This window comes from Acinonyx jubatus, chromosome C1, assembly GCF_027475565.1.
Source record: "Acinonyx jubatus isolate Ajub_Pintada_27869175 chromosome C1, VMU_Ajub_asm_v1.0, whole genome shotgun sequence".
Lineage (NCBI taxonomy): Eukaryota > Metazoa > Chordata > Mammalia > Carnivora > Felidae > Acinonyx > Acinonyx jubatus.
In genome coordinates this window covers 102,561,778-102,577,919 of record NC_069381.1, presented here as the reverse complement: position 1 = coordinate 102,577,919, position 16,142 = coordinate 102,561,778, and the positions used below count along the sequence as shown (strand labels likewise).

Here is a 16,142-nt window from a genome sequence, read left to right as displayed (position 1 = left end):
GATGAATCTCAAGATAATCATGCAAGCAAAGAAGCCAAACAAAAAAAGAGTGTATACTGTGTGCTTCCATTTTTATAAAATTTTAGAAAATGCAAACTAATACATAGTTTGGGAATGGGTGAAAAGGGGGAAGGGGGAAGGGATGGTTTACAAGGGGGCAAGAGGAAATTTTGAGAGTCACATGTTCATTAACCTGATTGTGGCAGCAATCTCATGAGTATATGTATGTCAAAACCCATGAAATTATATACTTTAAATATGTGTAGTTTATTATACATCAAGTATACCCAATAAAGCTGTAATTAAAAAAAGTATTTTATTTTATTTTTTGAGAGAAAGAAAGAGAGAGCAGGGGAGGGGCAGAGAGAAGGGGAGAGAGAGAATCCCAAGCAGGCTCTGCACCATCAGCACAGAGCCCAATGCGGGGCTTGAACCCACAAACTGTGAGATCATGACCTGAACCAGAGAATCAAGAGTCAGACACTTAACCCACGGAGCCGCCCAGGCACCTCAAGCTGTAGTTTTTCTTAAAAACAGGTAGCCCATCTTCCCCTTTTCCTTTGTTGGATCAGACAAAGGCTCAGAATGATCACAGTATCAAAAGAAAGATTAGAAAACAGAACAACAAAAAAGAAAACCTAAGGAAGATTAGAACAGACTTTTCTTCTTCTAGAAAAGGAAAAGAGGAGGATAATGGATCAAGGAAAAGAGAATATTTCATTATTTCATTCCTTCCTCAGATGAAGTCATTCTAAAGGTCAGCTACCTTTAGAAAAGGCCATTTTCTGGCTTAAAAACATCAGCCCTGCCCCTCAGAGTTCCATCTTTCTCTTCCAACAACAGTCAGCAGGTGGCAGTGGTGACTAGAAAGAATTACTCGGTGGGGCAGGGGCAAGTCTCCCTGAGAAAGAAAAATGGATTTCTTAGATTATTAGGTATGTTGGTCATTTGAGAACAAATTCTAATAAGCATTTGACAGAATAGGCATTTCAGGAATCTCAGGAATAAACTGAAGATAGGTACACAGTTAAACCAATAAATTGTTTAAATAAATGATTATAACTTTTCAACAAACAAAGGGTTGTTCAAGACATGAAACAATGAAAATATACTACCTGGGTCCACAGAGGATATTATTTACGCAGAGGCAATAATGTAAACACTGGCTGTTGATACAGCCAAAACTGTGATATACATATTAGGAGGATGAGGTGAAAGGAAAGAGAAGGCAGGTATACAACATGATGTGAAAGCTGACATTTCAATTACTGTAACAAAAAAGTCAATGCTATGTCTACTATTTCTAAATTAAGAATGGAAAGAAGAAACATATCACCTAGAAATATAAAGTAAATACTAGATAAACAGTCTACAAGAATTGGAAGAGACTCTACTGAACACCTCAGTGAGGCATGAGGACTGATGTTTTTTGGTAAGCCCTCAATAAGATAATTTCTGTGGTCCAGTAATTACAGTTCTCAAAAATCAGTGCCAGGAAACTGTACCAGCACTAGGGAAAGGAAAGAAGGCAAAGCCACTAGAAAATAAAAGGCCTTCCTCAATTTTTCTGCCTACTCCCAAACCAAATTATTCATCATCCTTCCCAATAGGAAGAAATAAGTTACATATGTTTCCTGAGATAAAACTTGTGAATGGAGGGTGGGCTTGGAGAAAGTGAAAGAGAAATCCGGCAAGATAACTGGACTCTGCCTTCGCTACAGGGCTAATGATTTTGGAATCATTGTCTGCTATTGGTTCAAAGAACCAATATTTTGTATTTACATATATACATACACATATATGCATACACACACGTATAGTTGACACACAATGTTGTCTTAGTTTCAGGTGTACAACATAGTGGTTCAGCAAGTTAATAAGTAAGTGCTATGCTCACCACAAGGGTAGTCACCACCTGTCACCAAAGAACACTATTACAGTATCATCGACTATATTCCCTAAGCTGTACTTTCATCCCCGTGACTTATTCATTCTATAACTGGAAGCCTGGACCTCCCACTCCTTCACCCATTTTGTCCGTCCCCCACCCCCTCCCCTTTTATAACCATCTGTATTTATGGGTCTGTTTCTCCTTGTTTGTTCATTCATTAGTTTTGTTTTTAGATTCCACATATAAGTGGCATCATATGGTATTTGTCTTTCTCTGACTTACTTCACTTAGCATAATACTCTGTAGGTCCATCTATGTTGTCACTGATGGCAAAATCTCTCTTTTTTTAAGTTTTATTTATTTTTTGAGACAGACAGACAGACAGACAGACAGAGAGAGAGAGAGAGCGAGCTCACACAAGTGGGGAAGGAACAGAGAGAGAATCCCAAGCAGGCTCTGCACTAGCAGCATAGAGCCAGACACGGGGCCTGATCTCGTGAACCACAAGATCATGACCTGAGCCTGAATCAAGAGTCAGATGCTTGACAGACTGGGCCACCCAGGTGCCCAAGATCTCTTTTTTTTATGGCTGAGTAATATTCCACTGTATTTATATTCCATATCTTCATGTAATCAGTCTTTGATTATAGCACTTTTCTTTAACTCCTCCAAGAAATGAGTTGTCAGATTAAAAAAAAAAAATCTATCAGCTATTTCATTCTGCCCTCCCACCCCACCTCACTCCAGCCAAGAATTGAAGGGCCCTTTGGTAAAACTACAGCATCTGAAACAGAAAATATTCTGCTATGGTGTTATTTTCTCTACATGGAGGATACAGCCCTGCACCCACCACAGCCAAGGCTACAGCTTCAGGGGAACACCATCAGTGTTAGAGAACAAATGAGAACCAGAAAGATAAGGAATGGGTTGGGCTATTTATAGCACACATTAGCTGATCAAGCTAAAATAATCCTATTGATTGATTTTTAACCTTCCTTAGAATTGTTGAAGCACCTAAATTGTGCAGCCCATAAGACAACCTTTGGGGAACTTGGTTTAGAGGGAAAGAAACAGACAAACAGATAATTATAAGATAAATGATCAATATTCATAATATACAGAATCTATGTCCAACATACTGTAGGGATACAAAGAAGGTGGAAATTAAATCTGCTTGTAGAAATCATAGAAATCTTTACAAAGGAGATGAATTTTCCTTTTTTTAAGTTTATTTATTTTGAAAGAGAGCACACGCGAGTGTGCAAGAGCATGGAAGGGGCAGAGAGAGAGAGAGAGAGAGAGAGAGAGAGAGAATCCCAAGCAGCGTGGAGCCCAACATGGGCCTGATCCCACAAACCTTGAGATTATGACCTGAGCTGAAATCAAGAGCCAGGTGCCCAACCAACTGAGCCACCCAGGTACCCCCTGAATTTTCTTTTCTTTTTTTTAAGGATCAGAGATGCACTACTTGAGAAATCTTTCAGCCATATGTCATATGAATTTTATCCTCGCTGTGTGACTCTAGGCAATCACTTGAGCTCTCTGAATCATAATATTCTCTTCTGAAAAATATCTCCCTGCTTATTTAATGAATCAAATGTTTATGCAATTGCTTAATAATGCACATGTATAAGTAGCTCTATGTACACTCTAAAATGCTGTTAACAAAGTATTGTTAAATGTCGGTCTGGATAAAAAAAAAAAGAAAACTGGTTTAATATACAGTTTCTTCCTCTAAGTCACGAATATCATATTCCTTCCTCTGTTCCTTCTTCTCACAATCAAAGAATCATCTTTGTTACTCAGGGTTTCAGGTCTCAGAAAAGCTTCCGTGCATTCGAGACAATCCTTGGACTAAAGATCTGGACGGTACATTAGTTCACCCACTGGGTGGCAGAGCTGAGCCAAATGGATTACCAAATTGTGCAAGAAAAAATTTCTTAGAAAAGAGGAAGTTCGGCTAAGCACACAATGTCCCATCTCTTTCATGCTTATAAATATCAACATAGCCCGGTTTTCTCCCCAGAAAAACAAACCATCGCCTCTCACTTCCTTACCACCCTTGCCCTGACACATGATTGGGCCATAGGCTTTGAGGAGGGACTGGTTATATAAGTTACAGTATAGCAGAGAGAACTGAAGTTTAAAGTCTAACACTGATAAGAAACAATACTAGGTTCTGATTAGTGGTATACTGTATTCTAGAGGTACACTCCAGTCTATCAATTCAAATTTGTATTCAATAATATACTAACTCTATGAAATGTACTCTGCTAGATGCTATGAAGGATTCAAAGATAAAAGAGGACAGAGTTCCTGCTCTCTAGGAATTCATTATCTAGGACAGAAAAGGAAATTTACATGTAGGTTTTGTATGAGAAATATAAATAACATTTGTGTCATGGAGCATTCAAAAGAGAGCGAAATTCTGTGTGGTTGTAAGGTGAAAGATGAAGCGATTGGGAATCAAGACAGGTTTCAGAGAGGAAAAGTCATTTGGCTGTCTGTGGAAGAGTGGATAGGACTTCAAAATTCAGAGGTGGGGGAGGAAGATCAGGTATTCCAGGTAGAGACAAAAGCATAAGCAAAGGCACAGAGGCAGAGAAGGATGTATCAGGGGAACACTGAGTACTCAGGTTTGGCCGAGGTAGAGGGTACATTCATGAGGAAGTAGTGAGAAATGGACTGGAAAGCTGGGATGAGGTCAATTTGTGAAGGCCAGGTTGAAGCATTTGGATTTGATTCAGTAATCAATGAATCTTGGAGCATCACAGAAACAGACAGGAATAAAATTCTGTTACATTAATCTAGTCGTGGTCTACAGATTACAACAGAAAGATCATTACAAGGTATTCAAACAATCGAGGCAAAAGTAACAAGAACACGAACCAGACTGCCGGTCAGTGAAATAATAAATAAGAAGTAAATTCTAGAAACACTGGGAAGATGGCCTCTACCGAATTTGGCAATTGATTGATGTGGGGACTGTTATAGAGGTAGGAATCAAAAGCAATTCCTTGATTTGAAACCTTGTTCATTGGGGAACGAGTATATAATGGTTCCATTAAAAGTATTAAAGGGAAGACCTGAATTTGAGCACAGCGGGGCAAGATGATGAATTCTACACTGGACAAGGTGAATTTGAGATGCCAGCTGCAACTCTGGAGACAAGCTAAAGGCATAGTATAAATTTGACACAAGTGATATACAGATGGGCAAATTGAAGAGCAAAATGTAAAGGAAGAAAAGGAGAGGGCCAAGGACAAGTCCTCAAGAAAAGCTTTCAGGGGGCAGAGAAAAAAGAAATTGCCAGAGGGACGCCTGGGTAGCTCAGTCAGTTAAGGGTCTGACTTCGGCTCAGGTCACCATCTTACGGTTCGTGGGTTTGAGCCCTGTGTCGGGCTCTGTGCTGGCAGCTCAGAGCCTGGAGCCTGCTTCACATTCTGTGTCTTCCTCTATCTCTCTCTGCCCCACCCTTGCTCACACTCTGTCTCTGTCTCTCTCAAAAATAAATGAGCATTAAAAAGAAATTAAAAAAAAAAAAAGTTGCCAGAAAAGGAGAAAGTCTAAAAGTTAAGATGAACTCTTAAAGTTTTAAAAGATGGCAGTTTTCAAATTATATAGCAGTCAAGGACAATAAGGCCAAAAAAAACCACTCTGGAAACCTTGAAGAAAACGTTTTGTATTTATTTTATTTTATTTTATTTTATTTTATTTTATTTTATTTTATTTTATTATTTTATTTTAATTTTATTGTGAGAGAGAAGGAGACAGCAAGCAGGAACAAGGGACGGGCAGAGCGAGAGGGAGAGAGAGAGAATCCCAAGCAGGTTCCATACTGTCAGTGCCCAGCCCAGTATGGGGCTTGATCCCATGAACCATGAGATTATGACCTAAACCAAAATCAAGAGTTGGATGCTTAACCGACTGGGCCACCCAGGTGCCCCCAGATCAGGAATTTTTAATAATTAAATCTAAACTAAAAAAAACAAGAACCCTCACCAAGTGTCGTAGAGACAAGAGCTCTACGTTAAGTGTTTAGAATCCAGGGTTTGGAGAATGGCTACACCAGTTATTAGCTTTATGTCCTCGGTCTTGTTTTTTGTTTTGTCACTGTTGTTTGTTTTTTAAAGACTGCTAGAGTCCCCTTTGACTCTAAAACGTTACGAGTCTTGCCCTGAATCCTTTACAGTAGGATTAAACAAGATACAAGATACAATGGGTTAAAGCACTGGGGAACTTGGGTGACGCAGTACCAAGTTTCTGACTCTTGGTTTCAGCTAGGGTCATGATCTCATGGCTCTTGAGTTCGAGCCCCTCACTGGGCTCTGCGCTGGCAGTGTGGAGCCTGCTTGGGATTCTCTCTCTCCCTCTCTCTCTGCCCCTCCTGCCCCCCCCCCCCCCCGCTCTCTCTGTCTCTCAAAATAAATAAGCTTAAAAAACCAAAAGAAACTACAACCAATGTGTTAAGGTACTGAGAAGCAGGAAAACTGAAAGAGTTCAATACTTTAGACCAGACAAACTTGGGTTCAAGATGTGGCTCTATTTACAAAATTTGTGACCTCAAGGCAAGTTACTTAACCCTCTGAGCCTGACTTAATCAACCCTGAGTCACAGAGTTATTGTGAGAATTCAATGAAATAATCTAACCTTAAGTCCTTTCTGGAACAAGATGACAGATGCACTTACAAATAAAATGTCATTGAAATAACTATGTTAAGGACTTGGTCCATGACAGGTGCTTGATAAATGACAAAAAAAAGGCACTCTGAACTCAAGACGCTGAACAATTATTAATATATTCTTATTCCTGACCCAGAGGCATGCTCCACAGTTGAGCAGTCTGGAATCCCACACTTCCTTTGGGCCTTTATTTGCCTCTAAACTAATATTGCCGAGGGAAAAAAGTAGGAAAGCCTGATGGACACGGGTAAAGGCAAGTTCACAGAGTAGAGGTGACAAAGAAAGGGATTTGTCCTCCATTAGGAACTTTAGGGTTCTAAGTGTTTATCAGGCCAGAAGTTAAGGAAGAGAGCAATGCAGCCAGCACTTTGACCCTGGCTAGAACAGAGTAGGAAGGGCACTTCCCTCCCTGAGAGCTCTGGCTTTACTCAACGAAGGCCAGTAAGACAAACAACAATCACCATTGGGCTTTTTATTGGCACAGAGATTAAGAGGGTGGGGAAGGTGCAGGTAAAGATGATCTAACTTGCAAAACTCCTGGACTTAGCCCTACTTTGCTGTTCCTCCTAGACTTGCCCTCCCCTCCCCCACTGCGCCACCGCACCCCACGACTGTATGTCCCCTGCTTTTGGGACAGGAACTTACAAGATTTTTCTTTCTTTGATGCAGGAACTGAGAAAGAAGACTCAGGGAGCAGATTTTAATCAGAATACCGGGTTATAAGGTGAAAGGTCGTAAACAACTCTGTCCAAGAGGGCTTCGTTTCAGAACACGCCTTGGCCAGGGGCCTGGCCAGCAGCTGCTTACTGCCAAGGCTAAATAGTTTTTTGGCCCGGAAGGGAACCCAAGCACAGCACAGTGCAAACAAGTGGTCTGTACTGAGTTCTGCAAACTGGGAAAGAAAGAAAATAACTGAGCCCAAGAGAGAAACTTAGAGCAAGAGAGAATTGCTTGAAGATTTTTAAAAGCTCAAAAAATTCAGCCCTTCATCGATGTGCCCAAATAAATACCAGCATTCCCTTTTCTCTAACATGCCCTGAATCAACAACATCCTGGTCTATTTCTACCCACCTCTCCTCCTTCCCCCTCAGAATTTATGTAGCTACATACCACGCACTTGGCTCATGTATTTCTTCCTAAACATTTTGATGTTTCATATCTATGTACACTTTCATACCCATCAAACTAAAAGTTCTCCCAGAAGACACAGTTTTGAATTTTTAAAATTATTTTGGTGAGAGTCCTACCCTGCCTACTCCTGATAATTCAATCAATATTGTTGACAGCCTGGAAAACAAGTCGCTTGTTGATTAACTTTCTAAACCAGGGTGCCGCCTCAAACCCACACACCCCAAGGATCAACATGTTCCCTTTTTTGTTCCTGAGGGTTGATGGGGTGTGTGTGATTTCCAACAGAGTTTTGATGCCTGAGTGTTGAGCTTGCTTAATAGTGGTGCTGAGTTGTAACTTGTTAGCCTTAGGGTGTCAACCCAGTTATGGTGTATGAGGAAGGAAAGAAGGATCCTTAACAGCGATGAATAGCCTTCTTTTTGCTGACAATAGGATTTCTGTATATCCTAATGTTTCTCATTTACTTCCCCATCTCAGTCTTGGAAGCACTATCTTCCTCTTTCTAGCATTAAAAAAAAAAAAAAAAAAAATGAGGTCATAATCTCCTGATACTTCAACACAGACATGAGGGAGGCCCAGGAATCGAAGCAAAGGTGTGGGGGGAAATCCCTGTATTGCTGCAAGTCTTTCTGATTGCATTTTCGAGTACTTTCTCAGGAGTCACCTCCTAAGTCATCTCATGGCCCAGTGGTGGGGTGGGGGGAAACCTATGTGGCAGCCAAAGGACGACACAGAGTGAGGAGTCAGGGTCTCTTTTATCTTGAACATATAGTGTCCCGGTGACCCTTTTGTCTTGTTTCCTTACTGGGATTTCTGAAGGGTTTCGAAGAACATTTTTGAAAGATAGGAACACTCTGCCTTCAAGCAGGAAAACAACCATCTCTCCACTGACGCTTTGGTTACAAACAAGAGAACTTTTAACTAGAAGGCTGTGAACAGTGTGAGCAACAGATCTAGGAACGTACCTTTGATTTAGTGAGTTTCAGAGGGGATGCAGACAAGAAGGAGCGCAAGGAATTCAGGAAGGCGAAGCAAGTGAAACGTCTCCCCCCCCCCCCCCCCTTCCTTTTCTGAGAAGTAGGGAGTGAGAGAGAATCAGAGCCCAGAGAGCACACCTTACTAAGGAGTAATAGGTAACCGGGGGGAACATAAACAAAATGTTCCTCAACTTTGCAGGCAGAAACTGAAGAGACGGGGGGGGGGGGGGGGGGGGGGGGGGGGGGAGATAAAGCCAACAGGATGTGAACACGCCCTGTTTCTACGCTCCAGAGAACACAGAGAACAGAATAGAGGGTACAGGGAGTGAGAACAGCGCAGGCACGCAGTTCCGGGGCTCCGAGGGGCTAGAGAGGGAGGAAGAAGGCCGAGCATACCCTTTGTCCACTGAGGACTGAAAGGGGGGTTACAACTTGTGGCAAGCTCTCCTTTTCTTTCACAGTCGGTTGGGTGCTGACAGAGCCGCGGGGCAAGAGAAGGACAAAGGGTCTCTTCCTGAACTGTAACACCAGCGGTCCCTGGCCTCCGCCCCAAATCTGAAGTATTCTTGGAGTGAAGGGATTGTTTTTCACAGGACTTGCGACTTGTGAGCCGGGAATAAACAGTCGCCCCTAAATTAATTGCGCTGGCTAAGGCTAGGCATGAAATTCCCACCTAAGCACATTTTCCTTTTGCCGCAAACGCCGCTCCCAGCCCAGAAGCATTTGCACCCACCCTCCGATGGCCACCAGCCCGCGATAAATTCTAGGGTCAGAGAGGCCCCGCTTCCTCTGGGCCGGAGGGCAGCCGCTCGCAGCCCCTCCGCCCCCTCCTCCCGGCGAGGCGGCGGCGCACAACAACCATTTTCCCCGCCAGGCGCACACCGTGTCCACGCGCCGCTGCGACCTCGCCGATTGGTTGGGCTCCCGGTAAACAAGGACCGGGCAGCCAATGGGAGGGCTGTGCACGAGGGCAGCACGAGCCTCCGGGCCAGCGCTCGCGTGGCCCTGCGGTGCCTGACTACTATATAAAACAGTTTCCGGCTCACGCTAGCAACTGTACACTGCTCTCTTCGGTCCAGGTTCGTGAGTGGCTTTGCCGAGTTCCGGAGCACTCCTCCAGCTGTTGGAGGAAAGGGGGGAAAAAAAGCTGATTTTTCTCTGGAAATTCCTTGGCATAACCCGCAGCTTACGTTTTTCTGACATCTCCAGATTTTAGTGGAGAGTTGGAGAGTGAGATAACCTTAATTTTCTGTAATTTTTGGATTTGGGACTTCTGCTGTTGTTCTTTCTCTCCCCCGTTTTTTAACTGTTAAGCCAACCCAGTCCAATCATGGTGATGTTCAAGAAGATCAAATCTTTTGAGGTGGTCTTTAACGACCCTGAAAAGGTGTACGGCAGTGGGGAGAAGGTGGCTGGCCGGGTGGTAGTGGAGGTTTGTGAAGTCACTCGAGTCAAAGCTGTCAGGATCCTGGCTTGCGGAGTGGCGAAGGTCCTGTGGATGCAGGGATCCCAGCAGTGCAAACAGACCTCCGAGTACTTGCGCTACGAAGACACGCTTCTCTTGGAAAACGAGCCCACAGGTGAGTGGCCCCTTTGTCTGCCGGGAGGGTGGAAGCTGATTCGGGAAGAGTTGAAACGGACAGTTGGAGCTTTTGCTAAATATTCCAAGTTGCTCGGGTTGAGCGGCTTGAATTTCGTGTTGCTTCCTTTTTTTTTTTTTTTTTTAAGTTTTGACTTGCAGACTCCTTAAAAAATGGTGATTTGTACAGTTTCCTACAGTGTTGTGATCTGAAGGTGATCCTGAGGGGTGTTGCCTTAGCTATTTAAGGATTTTTTTTTAATGCATAAGTTGCTTATTCTTTGCTTGCTTCCTGTTTGAGATGATAGTAGCCTGTCATCACTGCAGGGCTTTGTAACTTTTTGCCCAACAAAATGCATCAGAATCTCATTTAAGAATATACCAGATAAAAGTGGGGGAACTACAGTAGGCTTGCTTGCTGCCCAGGAACTCCTTATCGCACAACTGCATTTTAAGTGTAACAAGAAACTTACGGGCTACTCGCTTTTCCTTCTTTTCAGGTGAGAATGAGATGGTGATCATGAGACCTGGAAACAAATACGAGTACAAGTTCGGCTTTGAGCTTCCTCAGGGGTAGGTGTCTGCTGAATGCATCTTTGGACTTTTTAATCTCTCACACTCTTCCCAGCCTTTGGTCACTTCCTGTTCTTGGAGAGCATTTGTAGATTAACTGCTTCTTTTTTTCCCCCCGACAGGCCTTTGGGAACATCCTTCAAAGGAAAGTATGGGTGTGTAGACTACTGGGTGAAGGCTTTTCTTGATCGTCCCAGCCAGCCCACTCAAGAGACCAAGAAAATTTTCGAAGTGATGGATTTAGTGGATGTCAATACTCCTGATTTAATGGTGAGGTTCATTTTAAAATCCTATTCTCTTGGATTTCGGGGATGATAAATTAAGTGTCTTAGGCATTAGATTGAAGCACTTCAGGGAATTCAGCCCTAAATTACCAAGGTGGGAAGGAAAGTTGCCTGTTCTAGGTAAGGAAGTGGAAAGGAGGGAAAAAAAAGGATCTCTAGAATTCTCAAAACCTCTTTTTACTCCTATTCAACATAGGCCCCTGTGTCTGCTAAAAAGGAGAAGAAAGTTTCCTGCATGTTCATTCCTGATGGGCGAGTGTCTGTCTCTGCCCGAATTGACAGAAAAGGATTCTGTGAAGGTAAAAACCTAGTACTTAAAATGGTAGACTGATAAAACAGGGACTGTGGTTTTGGGAGTGAGGGCAGGGGCTAGGGATAGGAGAAAAGTCACTAATTGCACCAAGCATCAGCTAATAAGTTTTCACCTTTCTCATTTTTTAGGTGATGAGATTTCTATCCATGCTGACTTTGAGAATACATGTTCCCGCATCGTGGTCCCCAAAGCTGCCATAGTAGCCCGCCACACTTACCTTGCCAATGGCCAAACCAAAGTGTTGACGCAGAAGCTGTCATCGGTCAGAGGCAATCATATCATCTCAGGAACCTGTGCATCGTGGCGTGGCAAGAGCCTTCGGGTGCAGAAGATTAGGCCTTCTATCCTGGGCTGCAACATCCTTCGAGTTGAATACTCCTTACTGGTGAGTGGGTGGAGTCAGAGAGAGATTATCCTTCTGTCAAAATAGCAGTGGTTTCTCCAGACCTGTAATCTAACAAACTGTCCTTTTCCTTTCTAGATCTATGTCAGCGTCCCCGGCTCCAAGAAAGTCATCCTTGATCTGCCCCTCGTAATTGGTAGCCGGTCAGGTCTGAGCAGCCGGACATCCAGCATGGCCAGCCGAACCAGCTCTGAGATGAGTTGGGTAGATCTAAACATCCCCGATACCCCAGAAGGTGAGTCAGTCCTAATAATGTCCATCCTTCCTCTTTGGCCTGCTTGGGTTTGTGAAATTGTGATGGTCAGGTGTTTCACAGCCAGACTTCTTATGCCTATATTTTTTTCTAGCTCCTCCTTGCTATATGGATATCATTCCTGAAGATCACCGATTGGAGAGCCCCACCACTCCTCTGCTAGATGACACAGACAGTCCTCAAGACAGCCCTATTTTTATGTACGCTCCTGAATTCCAGTTCATGCCACCACCTACCTACACAGAGGTGAGAATTATCATTTTAGCACTACGTTTTGTCTTAAACCTTCCATAGGAAGTTGAGTTGGAGGTATTGCTAAACTGGGTGGTTCTGTCAGTTCTGACCCAAACTAAAATGGTCTTTTCTTTCTCTCCCTTCTTGCCTCCCCCACCCCCAGGTGGATCCCTGCATTCTCAACAACAATGTGCAGTGAACACGTGGAAGAAAAGAAGCAGCTGTACTTACTTGTTTCTTTCTGCCTCTCTTCCTGGACTCTTACTTTTTCAGAGACTCAACAGTCTCTCCATTGGGGTATGGGTCCACCCCAGCCTCTGACTCCCAGTGTAGGAGGTGATCAGCAGGCGACCTCCTGGGCCTTAAAATGGTGCACGCTCGTCCTCAGCCAGGGAGAGGTTGTGATAGGGAGTGTTTGCTGGATGGGTTTAAAAACACACTACAAAAATTCAGGCCCATCCTGTTTTCTCAGATCTTGAAAATTAAGGCATTTTTAGTAAGTTTGAATAAGGGGTAGAAATGGCCTCCTAACATGGTCTTCCCCAGGGTTTTTGAAGGGGATTCTGTATCTTGAACTCTTGTGCCATGTGGAGCAGAGCCACTTTAGCAAATTAGGAAAAGGAAAAAAAAAAAAAATCATGGCCAAAATTTTGGGACAAGAAGGTTCTTAAAATCAGTGTTGCCCTTTGTTTTACACTTACAGCAGAAAGAAAAGAAAAACCTTCCAGAACTTGATGTGGTTTGAACTTCTGGATAAGAGCTTCCCATGTGAATTAAAAAGAAGCTCTAAGGTTGTCTTTGCTTCGAATGTACTTTAATCTGGCTTAACGCAGTTGTAACCATGCCCCACCAAAGGTCTTAAAAGCCATTTTTTGAGCCTATTGCACTGTATTCTCCTGTTGCAAACATTTTCATATGGGAGAATGTGTTTTTCTTTTCATGTGACTCCTTGGACTTGCTTCTGAGGTGATAATTCTTGGCACTTTAGTTCCTTTCGAAAAAAATTTTTTTCCCTATCTCAAATGTAAGCTAAAACTGGTCTACTACGTCTCTAGGGCTAAGCACAATGACAAAAAAAAGTGTTATTCCTCACTTTTGAGACTTTGTCCCAGTGTACAGAATTCTGTAATTCTAACACTCTTAATTATGTGAGAAGGGTTGCTGCTATCAGCGTCGCCCACTGTGACTTCTCCACACCCTCCGAGGAACTGTAGATCAAGATGCCGCCAACACTGTGATCAGAGCTTCCAGACATTGCCATGAGAACTGAGCAGGCTGCCTTCGCCACAGCCCCCAGGGCTCCCTGCAGTGTTAGGAGACCCGGCATGTTGACAGTCCTCTCTAACTGCAGCCCTTGAGCACTTGGTCGGACCCCTCAGCCTTAGCACTTTGTTCACTGTCCTGTGTCAGAGCACTGAGCTCCACCTTCTTCTGAGAAAGTATGTGGGCTGAAAGCGGTTTCATTTTTTTTGTTTTGTAAATGTTTATCTTTTTGTATGATAAAAACTATATTTTGTACTTAACCAGATATATTTTCACCCCAAGTGGGGGATATTCTTTGTAAAAAATAAAAATAAAGTTTTTTAATGGCAAAAATGGTTTTCTTGTCTGTGAGGTGGTGTTTGAAGTTACTGGAAAGTGTGCCTGAAGGAGCTTTACCCATACTTAGTGATTCCCATTTTTGGAAATCCTGTGGAGAAAAGCTTCCCTATTGACCCTAATGATTGTAGTCCAGGGGTGGGGTTTGGGGTGCAAAAGGAAGGAATTTTAGCAACATTTAGTCTTTTTTCCAGTTAACTAAAAACTGTAGTGGGATATTCTGGTGGTGTAGGCTAGTTTTCTGCACCCGTAGATAACTCAGAATGAAATTCCTTGGATTTTGGAGTGCATGCACTTTTTTTTTTTTTTTTTAATGAGCTCTTCAGGGGCACCTGGGTGGCTCAGTTGGTGGAGGGTGATCTGGGATCATGAGCTCATGTCCCATGTTGGGACTTACTTGATACTTAAAGATTTTTTTTTTTAATTTTTTTTTTTAACGTTTATTTATTTTTGAGATAGACCAGAGCATGAATGGGGGAGGGTCAGAGAGAGGGAGACACAGAATCCGAAACAGGCACCAGGCTCTGAGCTGTCAGCACAGAGCCCGACGCGGGGCTCGAACTCACAGACCGCGAGATCATGACCTGAGCCGAAGTCGGCCGCCCAACCGACTGAGCTACCCAGGCGCCCCTTAAAGATTTTTTAAAAATGTTTTTTAATGAGCTTTTGGGGCACCTGGCTGGTTCAATTGGCAGAGTATGAGGCTCAGGGTTGTGAGTTTGAGTCCCACATTGGGTGTAGAAATTAACATCTTTTAAAAAATAAAATTAGCTCTCAAAATAAACAGAAATAAGATCGGTGAGAGACCTGAAAGGAAAGGGTTATGGTTCCCTATTTTATAATTTGGTCTCATGCTGAAGTTTCTTCTCAGCTAAACCTGGTTCATATACAGTAAGTTATAAGATGATAATCATTCAGGACTTAAGGATCTAGACTTCTGAGTATTGGTTGAAGGCAGCTACCATCTTTTGTCTCTGCTGCTCCTAGCACAGTTCCTATAGAAGAAACACATAATCATAACTCAGATGTTTACTGAGTATTTAACCCCTCCCTCATCCCTTAGGATATGCTTCTGCAGTTCCTATTTCTTACAGTAGATACCACAAGTCCGCCTCTAATTGAAATGATTTTTATTCTTAAAGGGGTGATGGGTATGAGAACCCTGAAACCTCAGAGGTCAACGTACTTGCCTGGTTTCTGGCTTAAACCTTTGCAGACAGATCTGGTCCTTATCTAGGAATTTGGGGGGTGACTTTTCTGCGGACTTCCACATGTTAATTACAGACCTCAGACTCCTGGAAGTTAATGAAATCAGTGTGAATTGAAAAAGACTGAAAAGGGGTGCCTGGGTGGCGCAGTTGGTTGGGCGTCCGACTTCAGCCAGGTCACGATCTCGCGGTCCGTGAGTTTGAGCCCCACGTCGGGCTCTGGGCTGATGGCTCAGAGCCTGGAGCCTGTTTCCGATTCTGTGTCTCCCTCTCTCTCTGCCCCTCCCCCGTTCATGCTCTGTCTCTCTCTGTCCCAAAAGTAAATAAACGTTGAAAAAAAGAAAAAGACTGAAAAGATTCCTTCCCGCTTCAATCTTCCTTCATCAGTCTTTTATTTTCAGGAGCTCTTCTCTCTTCTGGCTGTTTCTCTTTCCCAAGGTGTCAGCCTCTGGCTCCCTGTTGCCATGGTGACTCTCTCCTTCACTCTTTCCTGGGCTGCCTCCTTTTCTCACCTTTTCAAGAGTTTGGCGTCTCCTCCCTTATTCCCTGAATTTGACCAGGAAACTAGGTCAAAGTTGATGGAAGTTTTTCGTGCAGCTTGTTTTCCAGGGACTGGTGGGGTGGAGCAAGGACAAGAGCCGGCCAGAGGGCAGGAGGGAGAGATAGAGAGAAAGCCTGGCTGTTTGTGTAAACAGCCTGTCTAATGGGACAAGAAATGAGAAGGGGAGAGCCGGGAGAGGGTAGATAACTGACACCTGAGGTCTGTTAGAGATCTGATTCTCAAACAACCAGAACCTATGCATCTTCTCCTAATGCCTCAAATTCAAACTGCCCAATAGAACTTTTCTGTGATGATGGAAATGTTCTATATGCCCACTAAAATTGTAACCATTAGCCACGTATGGCAACTGAGCTCTGAAATGTGGTGGTGTGATTGATGAGCTGAATTTTTATTTTTGTTTAATTAATTTAAATGTAATTAGCTCCGTGTGACTAGTGACAACCGTATGGAAC

The 16,142-nt window shown here is 43.3% G+C and overlaps 1 protein-coding gene across 1 annotated transcript; it reads left to right on the top strand.

Moving 5' to 3' along the window:
- Positions 1-10,009: 10,009 nt before the first annotated feature.
- On the top strand, positions 10,010-13,920 carry TXNIP (thioredoxin interacting protein). Its single transcript, XM_015084246.3, has 8 exons — positions 10,010-10,262; positions 10,762-10,834; positions 10,957-11,104; positions 11,315-11,417; positions 11,560-11,816; positions 11,913-12,069; positions 12,182-12,333; positions 12,485-13,920. Exons 1-8 carry the CDS (start codon positions 10,013-10,015, stop codon positions 12,518-12,520), a joined length of 1,176 nt encoding a protein of 391 aa, XP_014939732.1. The 5' UTR covers positions 10,010-10,012; the 3' UTR covers positions 12,521-13,920.
- Positions 13,921-16,142: the final 2,222 nt, after the last annotated feature.